The 18,917-nt window shown below is 42.4% G+C and overlaps 1 protein-coding gene across 1 annotated transcript in view; it reads right to left on the bottom strand.

Moving 5' to 3' along the window:
* Nucleotides 1–18,917, bottom strand: part of KCTD19 (potassium channel tetramerization domain containing 19) — a 298,880-nt gene that overhangs the window by 28,971 nt on the left and 250,992 nt on the right. The window contains exon 9 of the mRNA XM_033942930.1: nt 16,570–16,712. Within this exon, the coding sequence (XP_033798821.1) occupies nt 16,570–16,712 (143 nt within the window). The remainder of the gene's footprint in view (nt 1–16,569; nt 16,713–18,917) is intronic.

The following is an 18,917-nucleotide window of genomic DNA, read 5'->3' as shown; positions in this document are numbered from 1 at the left end:
GATGGGATCTTTTTAAGGAGGACTCCACAAGAAGGGATTGGTGAGACATCTGCGAATTCTCAAATCCTTTACAATGCAGAGTTCTATACCTGGAGTCCAATTTGCCTGGAACAGCAGGAATGGTATAAGGTGTCTCCAGGCAGCGTGTGAAAGTCTGAGACAAAAGCTTGTGAAGAGGAAGCTTAAGTGACTCTGTAGGAGGTAGAGGGAGATGCATGACCTCGAGATTCTCCTTAGAGTACTTAGAACCAGCATTTAATTGAAGTTCTAGGTCATCAGCCATCTGACAAAGAAAAGCAGAGAAAGACAGCTGATCCACCAAGGTCTTGCCCCGAGAGGGACTCAATGACCTCAAGGCAGCCTGGGTCAGAGGGAAAGCCTCTCTGGAGAAATGACCATCAAAAGAATATGGAGACTTGAATGAGGCAATGGAAGCAGCTGAGTCCTCGAGGTCTGGAAGAGGAGACCTCGATCAAGGAGTTGGTGGTCTGGAAGAGCTGGAAGGTCTGAAATGAGGCCTAGACGAAGAAGGTTGCTCTTTGGAAGAAGACCTATGCCTGGATGGATGCCTCGATGAAGGCCTCGATCGACGACAAGAGTGGTGTGTGGAAGCAGGTCTCGAGGATCGAGGAGACTTCGCCCTAGAGATGGAAGTAGGCAATGCTACCGGTGAATGGATAGGGCTAGAAGCAGTAGATCTAAACTCAGGAGGTTTGATGGAGGAATCTCGAAGCACTCCCAAAGACTCTGCTCCTTGTATGGAGTGTGAGGATTCCTGTCGAGGCACTCAGAAAGAATCTGCTCCTTGTATAGAGTGCGTAGATGCTATACCAGACATTCGCAAAGACTTGCACTAAAGTGTAAAGGATCAGCTCGAGGCAGAGGCTTGACCTCGCGGGAGACTGAGCTATTCAATCTCTCCCTAAGTAAGGGGAAAGTTCCCCTGGACTGGAAATTAGCTAATGTCGTTCCTCTGCATAAAAAGGGTTGCAGGGCAGAGGCTGCGAATTATAGACCGGTGAGTCTCACATCAATAGTGTGCAAACTCATGGAAACACTAATTAAAAGCAAATTGGACACGATCTTGAATGAAGGGAATCTTCGGAATCCCAGTCAGCATGGATTCACCAAGGGTAGGTCCTGCCAATCCAATCTCATCAGCTTCTTTGACTGGGTAACAAGAAAGTTGGACTTGGGAGAGTCTTTGGACGTCGTGTACCTGGACTTCAGTAAAGCTTTTGACAGTGTCCCACACCGCAGGCTACTAAGCAAGATGGAATCGATGGGGTTAGGAGAGACACTAACTGCATGAGTCAATGATTGGCTGAGTGGCAGACTTCAGAGGGTGGTGGTTAATGGTACCCTCTCTAAAACATCGGAGGTGACCAGTGGAGTGCCGCAGGGCTCGGTCCTGGGTCCACTCCTTTTCAACATATTCATAGGGGATCTGACTCAAGAGCTTCAAGGTAAAATAACACTATTCGCCGATGACGCCAAACTATATAATATAGTAAGTGAATGCAGTTTACAGAATTATATGGCGCAGGACCTGCTTACATTGGAAAGTTGGTCCTCAACCTGGCAGCTAGGCTTCAATGCTAAGAAATGTAAGGTCATGCACCTCGGAAGCGGAAATCCATGCAAGATGTACTTCTTGAACGGAGAAACTTTAACTAGGACTTCAGCAGAACGAGATTTAGGAGTAATCATCAGTGCAGACATGAAAACTGCCAATCAAGTGGAGAAGGCTTCAACTAAGGCAAGGCAGATATTGGGTTGTATCAATAGAAGTTTCGTCAGCCGAAAGCCTGAAGTCATAATGCCGTTGTACAGGGCCATGGTGAGACCTCATCTGGAGTACTGTGTGCAATTCTGGAGGCCACATTACAGTAAAGATGTGCGCAGAATTAAATCGGTTCAGCGGACGTCCACCAGGATGATCTCGGGGCTCAAGGGTCAGTCGTACGAAGAGAGACTGAACAAATTGCAGCTCTACACTCTCGAGGAACGTAGGGAGAGGGGAGACATGATCAAAACATTTAAGTACCTCACGGGACGTGTCGAAGTGGAAGATGATATTTTCTTTCTCAAGGGACCCTCGGCCACAAGAGGGCACCCGCTCAAACTCAGGGGCGGAAAATTTCATGGCGACACCAGAAATTATTTCTTCACAGAGAGAGTGGTTGATCATTGGAACAAGCTTCCAGTGCAGGTGATCGAGGCAGACAGCGTGCCAGACTTTAAGAATAAATGGGATACCCATGTGGGATCCCTACGAGGGTTAAGATAAGGAAATTGGGTCATTAGGGCATAGACAGGGGGTGGGTAAGCAGAGTGGGCAGACTTGATGGGCTGTAGCCCTTTTCTGCCGTCATCTTCTATGTTTCTATGACTGCTGTTTGCCCAGGCTGGATTAGAGAAGACAGCATCGGCCCAAATTTGCTCAGTAACTGAACAAACTGCTGCTCTAACATGGTCTGGAGAGAAGCCGGCAAAGATGGATCCGCTTCTGAAACCAGACCATTTGCTGAGGCTATAGGCTTCAAGGTGGCAGTGGAGATGTGCTTCGACTTAGAGGTCTTGGAAAACTTGAGGACCACCGCCGGAACCTTCTGCTTAGGTATATGACCTGAGGGAAGCTCAGGGGAAGAGCCAGCAGGTTTACTCGAGGTCAGAAACGTCCCAAACGAGGAAGGTCTGATGAGGCTCAAAGTTGGAGTCTTAGAAGCAGGAGGACTCTTGGTGGAAGATGGGGCCGAGGCAGCGCTCAAGGTCGAGAGTGTGACTGAAGAGTCCATCCCGAAAAGTTTTTCCACTAAAACCCAACAACGTTTAAGGGTTCGAGGTTGAAGAGTAGCACAGCACTTGCACGACTTAGGATTATGGTCAGGCCCGAGGCACATGAGGCACCAATGGTGTGGGTCCATGAGAGAAATCGCATGCTGGCACTGGCTACACTTCTTGAAGTCTGTTGCTGGCAGGGACATAGGAGGGAAAATAGCCGCAGCGAAGTCGAAGTCCGCAGTCTCTCTTTTTTTTTTTTAAACTGAAATAAAATAAAGTAACACAGTGATTTGCAATGAAAAGAACACAAACCGCAGTGAGAGAAGGCACAAAGTAATGAAGTTTAACACAGAGTGTCAAAGACGGATTTCTCAGCTCCGCGGAGAACTGAGGAGACTTGCCCTGTGCTGGGCGGGAAGGCACTTGCGCATGCGCGGTGTGGCTGACTCGAAACTTCTACGTTTATACAAGCAAGTCTGCTTGCGAGGCTGTCCGCATCCGGGCTCCATGGATGATGTCACCCATATGTGAGAATAGGCTGCCTGCTTGTCTTGGGATAATTAAATTAACACCAGAGCCTTTCCTCAACAGCTATTTGTGCCCTAATCTGATGATATGCCTGAAATGCAACCTAAATCATTAATCTAGGCTAAAACACTGTCTTGTATCAAACTCTAAAGGCTACACTAACGCCTGACTTATTTTGCTGAGCTTAAAAAAAGAAAACAGTAGTTCACAGGTTGCTGTGAAAACTATCTTTAATGCTAATCCTCCACAATGATAGAAGAGAGGGAGAAAAATAAATTGAAGAACACACAGCAAAAAAAAAACAATGTTGGAGATGGATGTAGTGGAGGAGATGAAGACAAGGATGAGAGAGAAAATGAACAAAAATCCTGGTACTAGAGTTAAGAGAAGACAGAGGAAAGCAGAGACTGAGACCAAAATAACTAGAAAAATTAAACGGCTAGATAACAAAGGTAAAAAAAGGATTGTATTTTTAATTTTGAATGAAGTACAAAACAGCTGAAAGTCTGGGAAGAGGGAGGGGGCAGTACAGGAAAGGATGGGGTGGTGCCTTGGAGGGCAAGTCGCATGGAGTGCAATTATAGCTTGCTATAGCCCTGACTGCACATGGCGGGCAACTGCTTAGGAGAGGGGCGAGGCTTGGGCTGGGGGTGGAGCTTGGGTGTGGTTGGGGTGGGCTTGGGGTCATGACCATGTGTCCTCTTTTTTGTCATCACAAATATGGTAACTCTATGTATAACTTTTCAAAATATGGTACCTACTGTTAGGGAGTGGGCTGGGATAAAGATGTGGGGTGGCAAGCTGTTAGAGTTATGTTTTCTTTTTCCCTTGATGAATATTTCCATCTATCTTGGATCCTATTTCTTATATTGTGGACTGTTTAGGATTTTATTTTCCTGGTACGTGATTGATATATTGCTGAGATTTCATTATCATGGATATATTGAAGTGGTTGTTAATTTGAATTAATAAAAAAAAATAAAAAATTGGGCTGTGCAAATAGCAGGTCAGTACTGACCAATAATCAATATTGACTTAGCTGGCTAAGATAACGTTGGCCAAAAATATACTGGATATTTAATTTCAAACATTTTTATTGATGACAACTGATACCACATAACGGTATCTCAAAAGATATATAAGAAACCACAATACAGCAACAGTACAACTAACGATAAGATCTAGTCACCAAAGGGTTTTTTTTGTCTTTCAGTATTGTACCCCAACTCCCACCCCTAAAGCGCTGTTCTTACAAACTGCCAGGAGATAGATAAAAGTCCATTTAATGCCATCAATGAACATTAAATCCAGGGACCTGGCTCCGTAGAGTCCCAATCTGTACTATCAACAATAATTATAAAAACATTTTCAGCACACAACGGCACAGGGAACAATAGGACAGTGGCAACTCCCATACTCCAGAGAATGTCACACAATAAAACAAAACCCTTCCCTGCCCCAAGCATCTCCCTACTTATACAAAACTATCAAGGAACACGACAAGGTATAAAGCAATGAATTCAACCTAAGGACTAAAACATCTCCCTGCCACCCAAACACCACCCCAGAACTCCCGTGAGCACCTACTCGAAACTACCCACCTATATTAATACCACCCTCCAAAAATCATCCCCCACAAAAAAAGATCTCTTTCCCTCCCCCCCATCCCACAGTAGACAATCTTTGAGCAAGGATCCAAAGTCTACCTCAAGCCCATTAGAGCTCATTAAGCAAAATACTGCATCCTCGAGGATGTAACTGCACCAAATAAAGCCCCCCATTTTTTAAATAAAACTTTCTCCCCTTCCATGTTCCACAAACATCCCTCGCCTCCCAACTTGCCAATTGATGGAGCAAATTACGCCAGTGCCACTAAGAGGGAATGTCTGCGGACAGCTAACATTGCAGTATACACTTAAGTGCCACCAAACTCATTTTGCGACATAACTGAGTTGGAGCAGCAGTCAGAGTCCCAAAGGCACATGGGACTTCCAAGACCAACTGAGATGACATGTCCCTCAATAGGCTTCCTTGTTATTTGTCTTATAAAGCTCACTACTTGATTCCAATATTGTCAAATTTGCAGGCAGTCCCAAAAGGAATGCTCCAGCGTATTGCTAGCTCCCCCACATTTTGGACATGAGTCAGTATCTATACCCCCGTTATGATACAACTGATGCTGAGTAAAATATCCTCTCAGCAACACTCTGTAGTAGCATTCCCGCAACCATGCACACTGTCAAGGCTGGAAGACCCCTTATATTAACATGAAGGTCCCACTGAGACAGATCAAGGGCCAAATTAGTCCCCCATCGAGTTCTATAACCACTGAGATCTCTACTAGGTAGCAGCCCACTCAATATCTTATAAAGATTAGACACAGAATACATACCCACACCCTTCAGAGCAAACAGCTGACGCAAAGTTTCCCCCATTTGCTTACTCAAGCGTGACTTCTCCAAAGAGGCCCAATAGTGATGTAACTGGCTATAAGCAAACCTGTTGCCCCACCGAAATCCCACTCTAACCTGAATGTCTTCAAATCGCAAGAGCTCCCCATCCTCCTGGAGCAGATGTTCCAACCTCTCCAGCCCCTGCAACACCCAATCCAAAAACGCTTTGTTCTCCATGCCCAGCCAGAAGGAAACATTCCCAAACAGGGGCAAGAAATTTGTAAATCAAAAACAATGTATATAGGATAAAGAGAGATCAATCATAAATCCACAAAAATACCTCCCTTTTATTCAATTTTCAAATTCTTAATTAGAAACAGTGATGAAGTTTTCTCATATCAGACTTATCTCCACTGATCACACATTTAAAGTTCTTTATAGAGGAACGGACTGCAGCAAAGAAAACAGAAGCTGAGAGATATAAGAACTCATAAGAACTCCCTGCCTAATTGAAGTTAAGTTTATTATCAGTTTTTTTGAGAGTTTTTTGATATACATCATCTTAAAATTAGGCAGGAGGGGGAAAGTGCCGATAAAGTTAGTTCCCTATCTAGTGCTGTTGTATAGTTAATCACTAGCAACGCACGGGGATCTGAGGCCTCTCCTCTATAAAGAACTTTAAATGTGTGATCAGTGGAGATAAGTCTGATATGAGAAAACTTCATCACTGTTTCTAATTAAGAATTTGAAAATTGAATAAAAGGGAGGTATTTTTGTGACAATAAATTTGTAACCCTGGAGTCTACCCCCCAGGAGTTGAATCAGCCACTGCCAAGCTCCCTGCAAAGACTGCAAAAGCATACTATCCCTCAAGCACCATGGTGTGTGCTTACGAACCAAATGATATGGTTCGGGGCATAATTTGCTCTTTCCAAATGCACCAGCATGTTAAGGGAAGAGGAGCGGATCCAGTCCCCTATATGACAGAGAAAACAAGTATAATTATACAATTGAAGATCAAGGCAAGCCCAAACCTCCCATTTTCTACCCACTCCTCAATGTGGCCAATTTTAATTTTCGGCTTCTTGCCCTCCCAGCAAAATCTCAAGAAGCTCCCTTCTAAAACTCTAATATCCCGAGTCTGCAATTTCAAAGGTAGAGTCTGCAAGACATATAACCATTTGGGCAATACCATCATACGAAACAAGCTAATGTGTCCCATCAAAAAGATTGACAACATTCACCAACCAGCCAGCACCTTCTCCATCCACTGATGTAAAAGTGGAATATTATTGCTAAAAGTGGTTGAGTGGTCACCTCATTGGTAAAAAACCTTCAATGAAAATAAAAGCTTTATGCTGTGCTTTACTAGCGAAAACAAAAGATAGAAGAAAAACTTTTCCACTTATCTTCCACTGATCGATATACCAACGGTGGCCAGCAGACTGCTGCCTCAGAGTGTAACACGACCGATCAGACTTTAAATTCTCATTTCTCAATATACGGATTTTTATTTGAAACCTTTTGTATCTTTGGCTAAATCCTATCTTAAGGATTCCACTCACTTTTTGAATCTGATCAAGGAACTCGAGGGCATCAATTTGGATGATTGTTTTTTAATCACCGCTGATGTAACTTCTTTATACACTAATATTCCGCAAGATGCTTCCATTAACCTTGTACAAAATTTCCTTCATCTAACAGATCTTTCCGATAAAAAACAGAGTCTTTTGACTAAATTTAGTGCGCTGGTGATTCAATCCAATTATTTTAAATTTGAAGAACAATTTTACTATCAGATTAAAGGAGTAGCGATGGGAGCTACTATAGCACCTTCCATTGCATGTTTATATATGTCTTGCTTCGAAAAAACCTTTGTCTATCAATCCCAATTTATGATCAAAATAGTTATATGGAAAATATTTATTGATGATGTTTTTTTTCATTTGGAACGGATCTGAGGAAGAATTAAATCTTTTTATAGATGATCTTAACCAGTTTGATATCAATATCAAATTTACCTTTAACATAGAGAAAGAGATTGCTTTTTTAGACATTTTGATCTTCAAACATCATAAAAATCTACGAACAACTCTTTATAATAAACCCTCAGACCGTAATACCGTGTTGGAATATAACAGCCATCATCCTACTAAATTAAAAGAAGGTATTCCAATGGGACAGTTTCTTAAAATCAGACATTTATGTTCTGATGAACAAGATTTTCAAATTCAGACCAACATTCTTTTTGAAAAATTTAGAGAAAGGGGTTACCCTCAAATAATTTTGAAAAAAGCATGGAAAAGGGCCTTTTTTTTGCCATCGTGACTGGCTATTGTAAACTGTACAGAAAGATCATACCAAGCCATTAGTATGTGTTCTCCCGTTCTCTCCTCGCTGTCATCAAATATGTCAGATTATTTGCAAACATTGGGCGATCCTAAAAGTACACCCTCCTATTCAACAGATTCCAAAATTTGCCTTTAGAAGAGGTAGAAATATAGGGGAAATAATTAAACATAGTGATAATCCCCAAATAATAAATTACAACAATAACTCCCCTCATAGGGCTTGTGATCATTGTATATATTGTCAATATATATGGCAGAAGAATCATGTAGTGATTCCCCGGACCATTAAAAAGTTTTTTCTTAGATCTAATACTACCTATGATTCAACAGGAATGATATATAGTATTATTTGTCCGTGCTATAAACTTTATATAGGTCATACTAAACGTAAGGTTAAAATACGAATTGGAAAACATCTCTCTAATATTAGGAGAAAACAGCTGCAAGCTCCCATAGTGGCACATTGGGTGGAAGAAAAATCATCAACCTGCTGATTTCCGATACACAGTTTTGAAACAACTACACCTTCCTAGAGGAGGTGATATATCTCACAGGTTACTAATGGAAGAATTAAGATACATTTATGAATGGCAGACTCTTAGCCCAGGTGGTCTAAACGAAGAGATTGAATGGTTCAAACTGTGATTGGTCAGTATGCACCGCAGGGGGTGGGTTTAGGATCTCAGGTTGTTTGTATTGGTGGAAATCACACTACACGTCATTTGTGACATGTTAATCCCAACGCTCTTAAATTATTTCATTTACTGACAGTGTTTTTTCCTTTCTGCTTTTGTTCCCCCCACTGAGTCTTAGCGTATCCTCTGGCCGTGCTAATAAGTGGATATTTACTTCATTTTTGTTGTTTTGATTTACTTTTATATTTATCTTTATAATGTTTTTGAATTAATAGATATTGATTTGATAAGTTCTTTACCAAATAGTTAAGGTCTTGTTTTGATTACACACGTTTTTGATTCTACATGATTTTTATGTTTTTTTCAGTGCCCCCTTCCTCACGACGCTTTGGGCGAAACTCGAGTCGAAGGGAGGCCAGTAGTTCAGTGAACACGGGTTTTAGAGTATTCACAGCACTTAAATTGGACTTTAGTGATTACTATTTAGCATCATTGCCAAGCTTCTGCCTCCATAAGTGACTCCATTAAAATCAGATAAGTAATGACAACAACAACTTTATACATTAGGATATATTAACAATTTATTGGTCTCACGGAGGGCAGTAATAGGGACTCTCAAAGTGCTATGATGGTCCCTCTCTAAAACCATTGCTGGCATTTTTTATGACACTATTTGGTTGGTGACTGAGCACTTTATAATCTAATTCATAATTTAATATGTTCACAGCATTTAGTGCACTTTAATGTGAGTTTTTTTGTTTTTTATTTTCATTTTTATTTTATTGAACAATTAGACTTGTGGAGATAAAAATTTTTGTATTTAAAGTGGGATGCCAAACGCATCTCCTGCATCTGGCATTTAATATCTGCAGTCAGCGCCGACCACGGGAGTTAGTCAGCCTCCCTCCCATAGTCTGAATATTAGCCCCAATTACTAATATAGTATGTCTGCTTAGCCAACAAAATGGATGTTTGATAATTCTGAAACTTCAGATTATATTGTTTTAATGTGACCCTAAAAGAGCATTTCCTCCACTCCCTGTTACTTTTTTTAAAAGTGTGTTTCAATACTATAAGTTCATCAGTAAACCAGGGCATCCTATGATGATATGTGTGGTATTGATTCTTCAAGGAGCGATTTCTTCCAGGCATTTAGAAATCATCAACTTGGAATAAGACAATGTTGAAACCTTCTGTTCAGTATGCAGTGGGGCCTAAGAAAGCAAATAGAATGTTAGGAATTATCAGAAAAGGAATAGAAAACAAACATGGGAATGTTATAATGCCTTTCTGTTGCTCCATGGTGTGGCCACACCTTGAAAACTTTGTGCAATTCTGGTCACATGTCAAAATGATATAGCCAGATTAGAAAAGGTACAGAGAAGGGTGACAAAAAGTATAAAGCAGATAGGATAACTTTCCTATGATGAAAGGCTAAAGTGGTTAGGACCCTTTAGCTTGGAGAAGAGATGGATCAGGGGAGATATGGTATAGGTCTATAAAATATTAAGTAGAGTGGAATGGGTAGATGTGAATCACTTGTTTACTCTTTCTAAAACTACTAGGAATAGGGAGCATGCAATGAAGCTACTAAGCAAGAGATTTAAAACGAACCAGAGAAAACATTTTTATCACTCACCTCCAAATTCTGTATATGGAGCTCTATGTTGTGTGCACTTGAAAATGACACAGTAACTGTTACCCGCGGCTAGCCGCAGGTAACCCACCGAAACGGGGATGAAAAAAACCCTAGTCACTGCGGGTACGGGGACAAAGCCATTCACTGCCCTGTGGAGCGGTGAATGGCCTTGTCCCCGAAGTCAGTTGAGGGAAAGCGCACAAAATACTTTAAAAATCTGATTGCGTGGTCCGAGCATCTCCCTCCCTCCCTTGCCTTTACCTTCGCTGGCAATTTTCCTCTTAACATGCAGCCAGAGCATTTCCTGAAGTCGCGTGCGGCTGGCTGACTGCTTGCCTGAAACTTCTCCTCTAACACAACCGGAAACAGGAAGTTGTGTCAGAGCAGAGGAGAAGTTTCAGGCAGCCAACCAGCCGCACGCTTGCTCTGGCTGCTTGTTAAGAGGAAAATCACCAGTGAAAGTAAAGGCAAGGGAGGAAGATGCACGGACTGCGGCGGGCGAGAGTGAGGGAGAGGGCTGCTGCTGGGGACAGAGGACCCAGCTGAAAAGCACAGTTACTTACCGTAACAGGTGTTATCCAGGGACAGCAGGCAGATATTCTCACTGACGGATGACATTACCGACAAAGCCCCAGTACGGACACTTTAAGAACTTGGAAGGTTCTCGATGGCCTGCACCGCGCATGCGTGAGTACCTTCCCGCCCAATGTAGGCACGTGGTCCCTCAGTTAAGATAAGCAGCTAAGAAGTCAACCCAGGGAGGAGGGTGGGTTGTGAGAATATCTGCCTGCTGTCCCTGAATAACACCTGTTACGGTAAGTAACTGTGCTTTATCCCAGGACAAGCAAGCAGCATATTCTCACTGATGGGTGACTTCCAAGCTAACAGAATGGAATGGTGGGAAGGTTGGCCATTAGGAAAATAAATTTTGTAAAACAGATTGGCCAAAGTGCCCATCCCACCTGGAAAAAGACTCCAGACAGTAGTGAGAAGTGAAGGTATAAACTGAGGACCAGGTGGCAGCTTTACAGATTTCCTCAATAGGAGTAGATCTGAGGAAAGCCACAGAAGCTGCCATAGCTCTAACTGTATGGGCTGTGACATGGTTCTCCAGAGCCAGTCCGGTCTGAGCATAGCAGAATGAGATGCCGGCAGCGAGCCAGTTGGAAATTGTTCTCTTGGAAACAGGATGCCCCAACTTGTTTGGATCAAATGAGATGAACAGTTGGGGAGATGTTCTATGAGGCTTTGTCCTGTCAATGTAATAGGCCAAAGCACGCTTACAGTCCAAAGTATGCAAAGCCGCTTCCCCAGGATGAGAATGAGGCTTAGGGAAAAAAACTGGTAAGACAATCGACTGATTGAGATGAAAGTCAGAGACAACTTTGGACAGAAACTTTGGATGTGTGCACAGAACCACCTTATCATGATGGAAAACTGTGAATGGTGGGTCTGCTACTAGTGCTTGTAACTCACTGACCCTCCTGGCAGAGGTGAGAGCAATAAGAAAAACCACTTTTCAGATAAGAAACTTGAGATGAGCTGTGGCCATTGGTTCAAATGGTGGCTTCATCAAACTGGAAAGAACCACGTTAAGGTCCCAGACTACAGGCGGGGGCTTGAAAGGTGGTTTTACATTGAAAATCCCATTCATGAATCTGGGATGAGCAGTCAGAGGTTTTTCCTGTACTGGCTCATGATAAGCAGTAATAGCATTGAGATGGACTCTAATGGATGTAGATTTAAGACCAGAATCAGACAGAAAAAGGAGATAATCCAACACCAATTCCACTGCCAAAGAAATTGGATCTTGATGATGAAGAAGAAACCAGGAAGAAAACCGAGTCTGTTGGTAACACTGTTGAGTGGCCGGTTTCCTGGAGGCATCAATAATGTGATGAACAGGCTGAGAGAGGATAATTTGAGAGGAACTCAGCCCGAGAGAAACCAAGCTGTCAGGTGTAAAGACTGCAGATTGGGATGTAGAAACGATGCCTGATTCTGAGTGAGCAGAGTAGGAAATATTGGCAGCAGGATGGGCTCCTTGGAATTGAGTTGAAGTAGAAGGGAGAACCAATGTTGTCTGGGCCACCATGGAGCGATGAGAATCATGGTGGCTGCTCCCCTTTTGAGCTTGAACAGAGTTTTCAACATGAGAGGAAGAGGAGGGAAGGCATATAGAAACCAACCCGTCCAATCCAGAAGGAAAGCATCCGCTGCCAGACAGAGAGGAGAGTAAAGTCTGGAGCAAAACTGAGGCAACTGGTGATTGTGAGGGGCTGCAAATAAGTTCACCTCTGGAGTGACCCATTGAGCAAATACGGAGAGTTACAGGGTCGAGAGTCCACTCATGAAGTTGAAGAACTCTGCTGAGGTTGTCTGCTGGTAAATTCTTCTCTCCTTGAATTAGACAGCCTTTAGGAACAGATTGTGAGATGACGCCTAAGCCCCAATTTTTTGGGCTTCCTGACACAACAGGAGATAGCCCGTGCCTCCTTGCTTGTTTATGTAGTACATAGCTACTTGATTGTCCGTGCAAAGGAGCAGGACTTGAGGGCAGAGAAGATGTTGAAATGCCTTGAGGGCGTAAAACATCGCTCTGAGTTCCAGGAAATTGATGTGAATCTTTCTTTCCCTGGCAGTCTGCAGATGTGTGCTCCCCATGCATAAGGAGACGCGTCTGTCGTGATGATCTTGTGATGAGGAGGCAAGTGAAAAAGAAGACCTCTGGAAAGATTGGAAGAGGTCAACCACTATTGAAGCGAGTGCAGAAGAGACGATGTCACAGATATGTGCTGTGAAAGACGATCCGTCACCTGAGACCACTGAGAAGCCAGTCCACTGAGGAGTTCGCATATGGAGTCTTGCCAAGGGCGTGACATGAACAGTGGAAGCCATGTGGCCCAGAAGAACCATCTTGTGCCTGGCAGATATGGTTTGGAGTGGAAGCACTTGCTGACAGAGACATATGAGCTTCTGAAGACAATCCGGTGGAAGGAATGCTCTCATGAGAGTAGTGTCTAGGATCGCTCCAATGAATTGAAGACGCTGAGATGGAATGAGATGAGATTTGGGGAGGTTGACTTCGAATCCCAGCAGCTGAAGGAAAGAAATGGTCTGAGTTGTTGCTTGGACCACTTTCTGAGATGAGGGAGCCTTGATCAACCAGTCATCCAGGTAAGGAAAAACCTGAAGGCCATATGAACGGAGAGATGCGGCCACCACAACCAAGCACTTCGTGAATACTCTGGGAGAAGATGCTAGGCCGAAGGGGAAAACTTTGTATTGATAATGACAACGATTGATCTGAAACCTCATCATCTGAGACAAGTGGCTCTTCATAATCTCCTCAAAGATCCAAGTCCCGTACCAATGGGAGACAGTCTTGGGAACCCGGCGTCGAGGACTCAATATATTTAGTCTTCTGCACTGATTTACCTGATCTGACCAACATTGAGTCAGGAGAAGTATGGGCAGAAGAATGGTGTCAAATTGGTTCCGACAACAACTCTGGAGCAGACGGCACTGAAGAAATCCTCTGCGGAAGGAAGGCAGGAGACACTGGCTCCGTGAAGATCAGTGTCAGGGCCAAAGCCGAAAGGGTCTGGGTCGACACCGCATAGGTAGAGGTAATCGGTACCGCTAGGGTCGCTGCCGATAACACGGGGTCAGACTGGACTGGCACCTGGGAAGCCGGGGGCAGCAAGGCAGGAAGAATGAGCTGCAATTGCTCTTTAAGTTGGACTTGCATTATCATTGCAATTTTATCGTCCAAAGATTGCACTGGTACCACTTGCTTTTTTGCCGGTACCTTTGGTGCCGCTCTGTGCTCCAGAGATGAGGCCGATGACGAGGCACTCACCTCAATCGCAGCCGAGCATTTTTTGGGGCACCTCAAAGTCGGCAGGACTTGGCTCACTGCATGAGAGACCTGAGGACCGACAGGAGTAGAGGAAGGTTTCTTAGCCGGCTTTCCCACTGAGTGCAACACTGATGAAGAATCTTGTGGTGTCGAAGGATGTGGCACCGATTTCAGCGCTGACGCCAACGTCGGGGCCGATGCCGATGCCGAATCACCCTCCATACCAGTGCCGAAGAGTAGCCGCTGCTGAATTTGACAGTTTTTCAGGGTCCTCTTCTGAAGAGATGAACAACGGGTGCAGGAATCAGCCCTATGATCTGGACCCAGGTACTGAAGGCACCAGCAGTGCGGATCCGTGAGGGAAATAGGGCGAGCACACTGTTGGCACTTTTTGAAACCCGATTGTGGACGGGACATGAAGGGGAACATGGCCTCAGCAAAATCGAAGGTCGAGGCTTGAATCGTGGCAAAAGGCCCAATTGGGCCAGAGCCGTGAAAAAAGTAAAAAAAGAAGATAGTTGGTTTTTTTGTTGTTTTTTTTAAACGAACCAAAATAAAAAAGAATGAAATAAAATGAAGAAATATGAAGAAAAATATGCCACGCGAGCGGGAAGGCAGCGAAAAATTTTCAACAGCCATTGAAACGTGACTTCTTAGTTCTACAGAAACTAAGAAACTGAGGAACCGCACGCCTACGTCGGGCAGGAAGGCACTCGTGCATGCGCGGTGTGGGCCATCAAGAACTTTCCAAGTTCTTAAAGTGTCCGTACCGGGGCTCCGTTGGTGACATCACCCATCAGTGAGAATATGCTGCCTGCTTGTCCTGGGATAAAGAACCTTTTTTAAAAAAAAAATATTAGTTTCCCATAGAGCTTGGGGGGGAAAAAAGGACACCAAAGCAAAACTGGCAGAGGAGTAGGAAAGAGAAAGGGCAGAAGGACAAGCAGGTGAACCAGATGCTGGAAGCTGGGGGAGAAAGAGGGAAAGAAGCTAGATGGGGTTGGAGAGGAGAAATCTGGACACAGGAAGGTAACAGAAACAGAGGGGAAATTATGTGCATGGGAGCACAGGGACAGAGCCCTAAAGGGAAGATACATGTAGGTGGGTGGGAAATTATGTGCATTGGGGCATAGGGACAGAGACATAAAGGAGAGATACATGGGGATGGTATATGGACACAGGGGGGCAATACTGGACACAGGAGGGAGTATACAGATACAGGGGGGACATATTAGAAATGGGGAAAATAGGAACACAGAAGGGAGATGGTTTGCAGGGATGGGATGGGGACTGAGCTTGCAGGGACGGGACAGGGACTGAGCTTATGGGGAGGGGACGGGGACCAGGACGAGCTCATGGGGAAATGGTGGAGACGGGACAAATTTTTTTCCCATGTCATTCTCTAGTCTGCACAAATCGATGCACATAGCCAATTTGCACATACAACTTAATTAATTGGCCTAATCAGTGCTTAATAATTGGCAATTAATGCCTCATAATTGATGCTAATTGGCGCTAATTAAAAGTTATGCACACACTTTGGAAAGAATTATGTTATAAAAAGTATGTGTCATTTGCAGTGTGTGAATTTGAAAAGGGGGCATGATCAGGGTGAATCGTGTGCATTCCTAAACATTATAAACATTGTTATAGAATACACCTGATCCAAACACAACTTATGTGTGGCTGGTTTAGCTGACCTAATTGGATGTGCCTAAAATTATGCGACACACTGCTGCTTAGCGCAATTCTATAGAAGGTACATGTACCTTATAGAATTGTGCCAAGCACCATTCTAGCTGACACCAATTTTTTAGATGCCATATATAGAATCGGGCTCTCAATGTGAAATTAAATTCAGGAATTTACTGCCAGAGAATGCGGTGAAAACAGATAGCTTAGCATGGTTTAAAAAAGGTTTGGATAATTTCCTAAAAGAAAAGTCCATAAGCCATTATTAAGATGGACTTGAGAAAATGCACTGCTTACAATATTTCTAAGTTAAGCAGCATAAAATCTGTTTTACTCTTTTGGGATCTTGCCAGGTATTTATAACCTAATTGGTTACTGTTGGAAACAAGATATTGTGCTTGATGGACCTTCAGACTGTCCCAGAATGGCAAGTCTTATGTTCTTATTTACAGGATTTGGTGAGGCAAGTAAACGTGAGGGAGGGTGAATGTCTTGTTGCAGGTTGGAAAAGAGATGAAGTGGTGCCTGAGAATGGAAAGTGTAAGCAGGCTCAGTTCTTGCATACTGTGGATATCTTTTTCCGGCCTTAAAAATATATTTTAAAAAGTTTCAAAACCCACCAAACTGCAACTGACTATTATATTTAAACAATTCTATTGTCTTTTCTTTCTTATTTCTTACTTACTTAAATTCAGATGGTAAAACAAGTTTTCCAAGTCTAAGAAAGTTAAGAATATGTCTGAATATTTGTCCATCTCCCTGAATAAGCAGGCTTTGTCCACATGTAATCCAACGGACTTTCTTATAGTTCAAGAGCAACTCTGGATGCTGGAAAATAAATAAAAAGGAGTCATCTATAAAATAAAACTAAATCAAACTCAGACTTTAAAAAATAGAATTACTTACTTAGTTTTAGTAATCTGTCAAAATTTATGAATCTATGAACTGCACAGGGTTCTTTACTCCTATCTGCAAGAACCAAAAACAGACCTTTTTTCTGGGAAACCATGCAGTGTAAATAGTTATTAGGAAACTTTATCTTTCAAACAATTCTTGAAATGTAAAGGGTCAAAAAAGATACATTTCTTCCCTTGCAAGGAGATTAAAACACACCTGTTCCTAAAGTATCTAGACAACTTATCCTCTCTTCTCTCTCCCCTCTATTGATCACTCTCTCCTCAAAAATGGATTTCCTGTCCTATTAACCCTCTTTCTTCCTCCCCTCTTAAAGTCAATCAATTTGTACCTTTGCTTAATCTTTGTAAACCGCATAGAACTTCAGGGTATTGCAGTATATAAGCTGTTATTATTATTATTATTATTAAACACTTACAGGGGAAACTTTTAAAAAAAAAGGTTCTTCCTTTTTGCAAAACCTTAAATTTTAATTGAACAAATAACTTCCTTCTTAGCTGTGTTGTAACCTGAGCTACATCAGGAAACATATGAATTTTTTGACCACAGAAAGCAATTTCTTTTTTCTTGAAATACAATTTTAACACCTTAGCTTTATCTCTGTCTTCAGTAAACGTGACAAGGAGAGTAGCTCTTGTAGTAATATAATCAGTAGATGAGTCTAAGAAATTAATCAAACTGAAAACATCAAGATAAATAAAAACACTGAGAAACATTAACCTCATGGATTATAATCAGTAGTTCTTTGAAATATTTAATCAGTAATATATCAGCAGAAGGCAACCTAGTAACAGGAAAATTCAATATGATCCCAGGACCTCAGCAAATTTTCCTCTCTCTGACTCATAACGAATCGAGAGCAATGCTCCCTCTAAAAAGTGGCCTGGCGCATGCAATATTTTTTGTATGTGTGAGCAACAAATTCTTAAAACCAACTATTTTTTTATCCCAATATTAACAAAGCACTTCTGTATATAGCATTAAAAAAATCATCACACATATGGTAATTGGTTTAGTTCAGTTTAATTAATTTTTATAGTTTAATTTTGGTTGAAAGTCAATTCGGGTCAGTATTTTTGTGATTGATCATGTAACGACAATGTAAAATGTATGAGCAATTGTTCACATGCTCTGCTTAGGGTACATAGATTGAGAAATTGTTCTAAACCACATTTCTATCAGTTGTCTTAAGAGTTACAATTTGAGGTTCTACTTTTTGGATCCTTTGTTCCATTTGAAGAAATTTCTTTTCCATATCTTCCATTTTTCTAGCTGAAACCTAAGAAAATAGACATAGTTGGCCCACCATATCACCTATAAGAATATAAGAATATCTACACTGGGTCAGTCAAATGATCCGTCTAGCCCAGCATCCTGTTTCCACAGTGGCTAATCCTGGTCACAAGTATCTGGTAGAATCCTGAATAGTAGCAAAATTCTATTAACCGCTGTTCCCACACCATCTGTCAATAAGTTCCAGAGCTTAACTATTCTTTGAGTGAAAAAATATTTCCTCCCATTGGTTTTAAAAGTATTTCCCTGTAACTTCATTGAGTATCCCCTAGTCTTTGTAAATTTTGATTAAAACATCAATTCATTTGTACTCGTTCTACTGTCACAGGGAAGACCCTGTGAGCTTTGATAGAAGCCTAGAAAGCCAGAACGCTTCATGCCAATTCAGTTTTCTGGAAAACCTAATCCAAAGCCTAGACAGAAACAGGACAGGGACACACACTTAGGCAACACACCTGGTAAAATGCCTACAATATCAGATGCCTATTTAGATTTTCCTAGTCAGTTGTCACAGGTAACAAAGTCAGCGCAAAGAGGGAATGCTAAGGAGGGAAAGATAGGACTTGATCCAGCTAAAACTCAATCACATAAGGGGCTGAAATCTAAAACACAGGTTAAGTTGCGGCCCAAATTTTTTTATTAAGATACTTGGGGCTCCTTTTACAAAGCCACGCTAGGGCCTTAATGCGTGGAATAGTGTGTGCTAAATTGCCGCATGTGCTAGCTGCTACTGCTTCCTTTTGAGCAGGTGGTAGATTTTCAGCTAGCGTGGGCTATAACATGTACTAATCCGGTGCATGTGCTAAACCACTAGCACACCTTCGT

This window comes from Geotrypetes seraphini, chromosome 4 (assembly GCF_902459505.1).
Source record: "Geotrypetes seraphini chromosome 4, aGeoSer1.1, whole genome shotgun sequence".
Lineage (NCBI taxonomy): Eukaryota > Metazoa > Chordata > Amphibia > Gymnophiona > Dermophiidae > Geotrypetes > Geotrypetes seraphini.
Note: the sequence above shows the minus strand (reverse complement) of the source record. Positions and strands in the feature narration are given on the sequence as shown.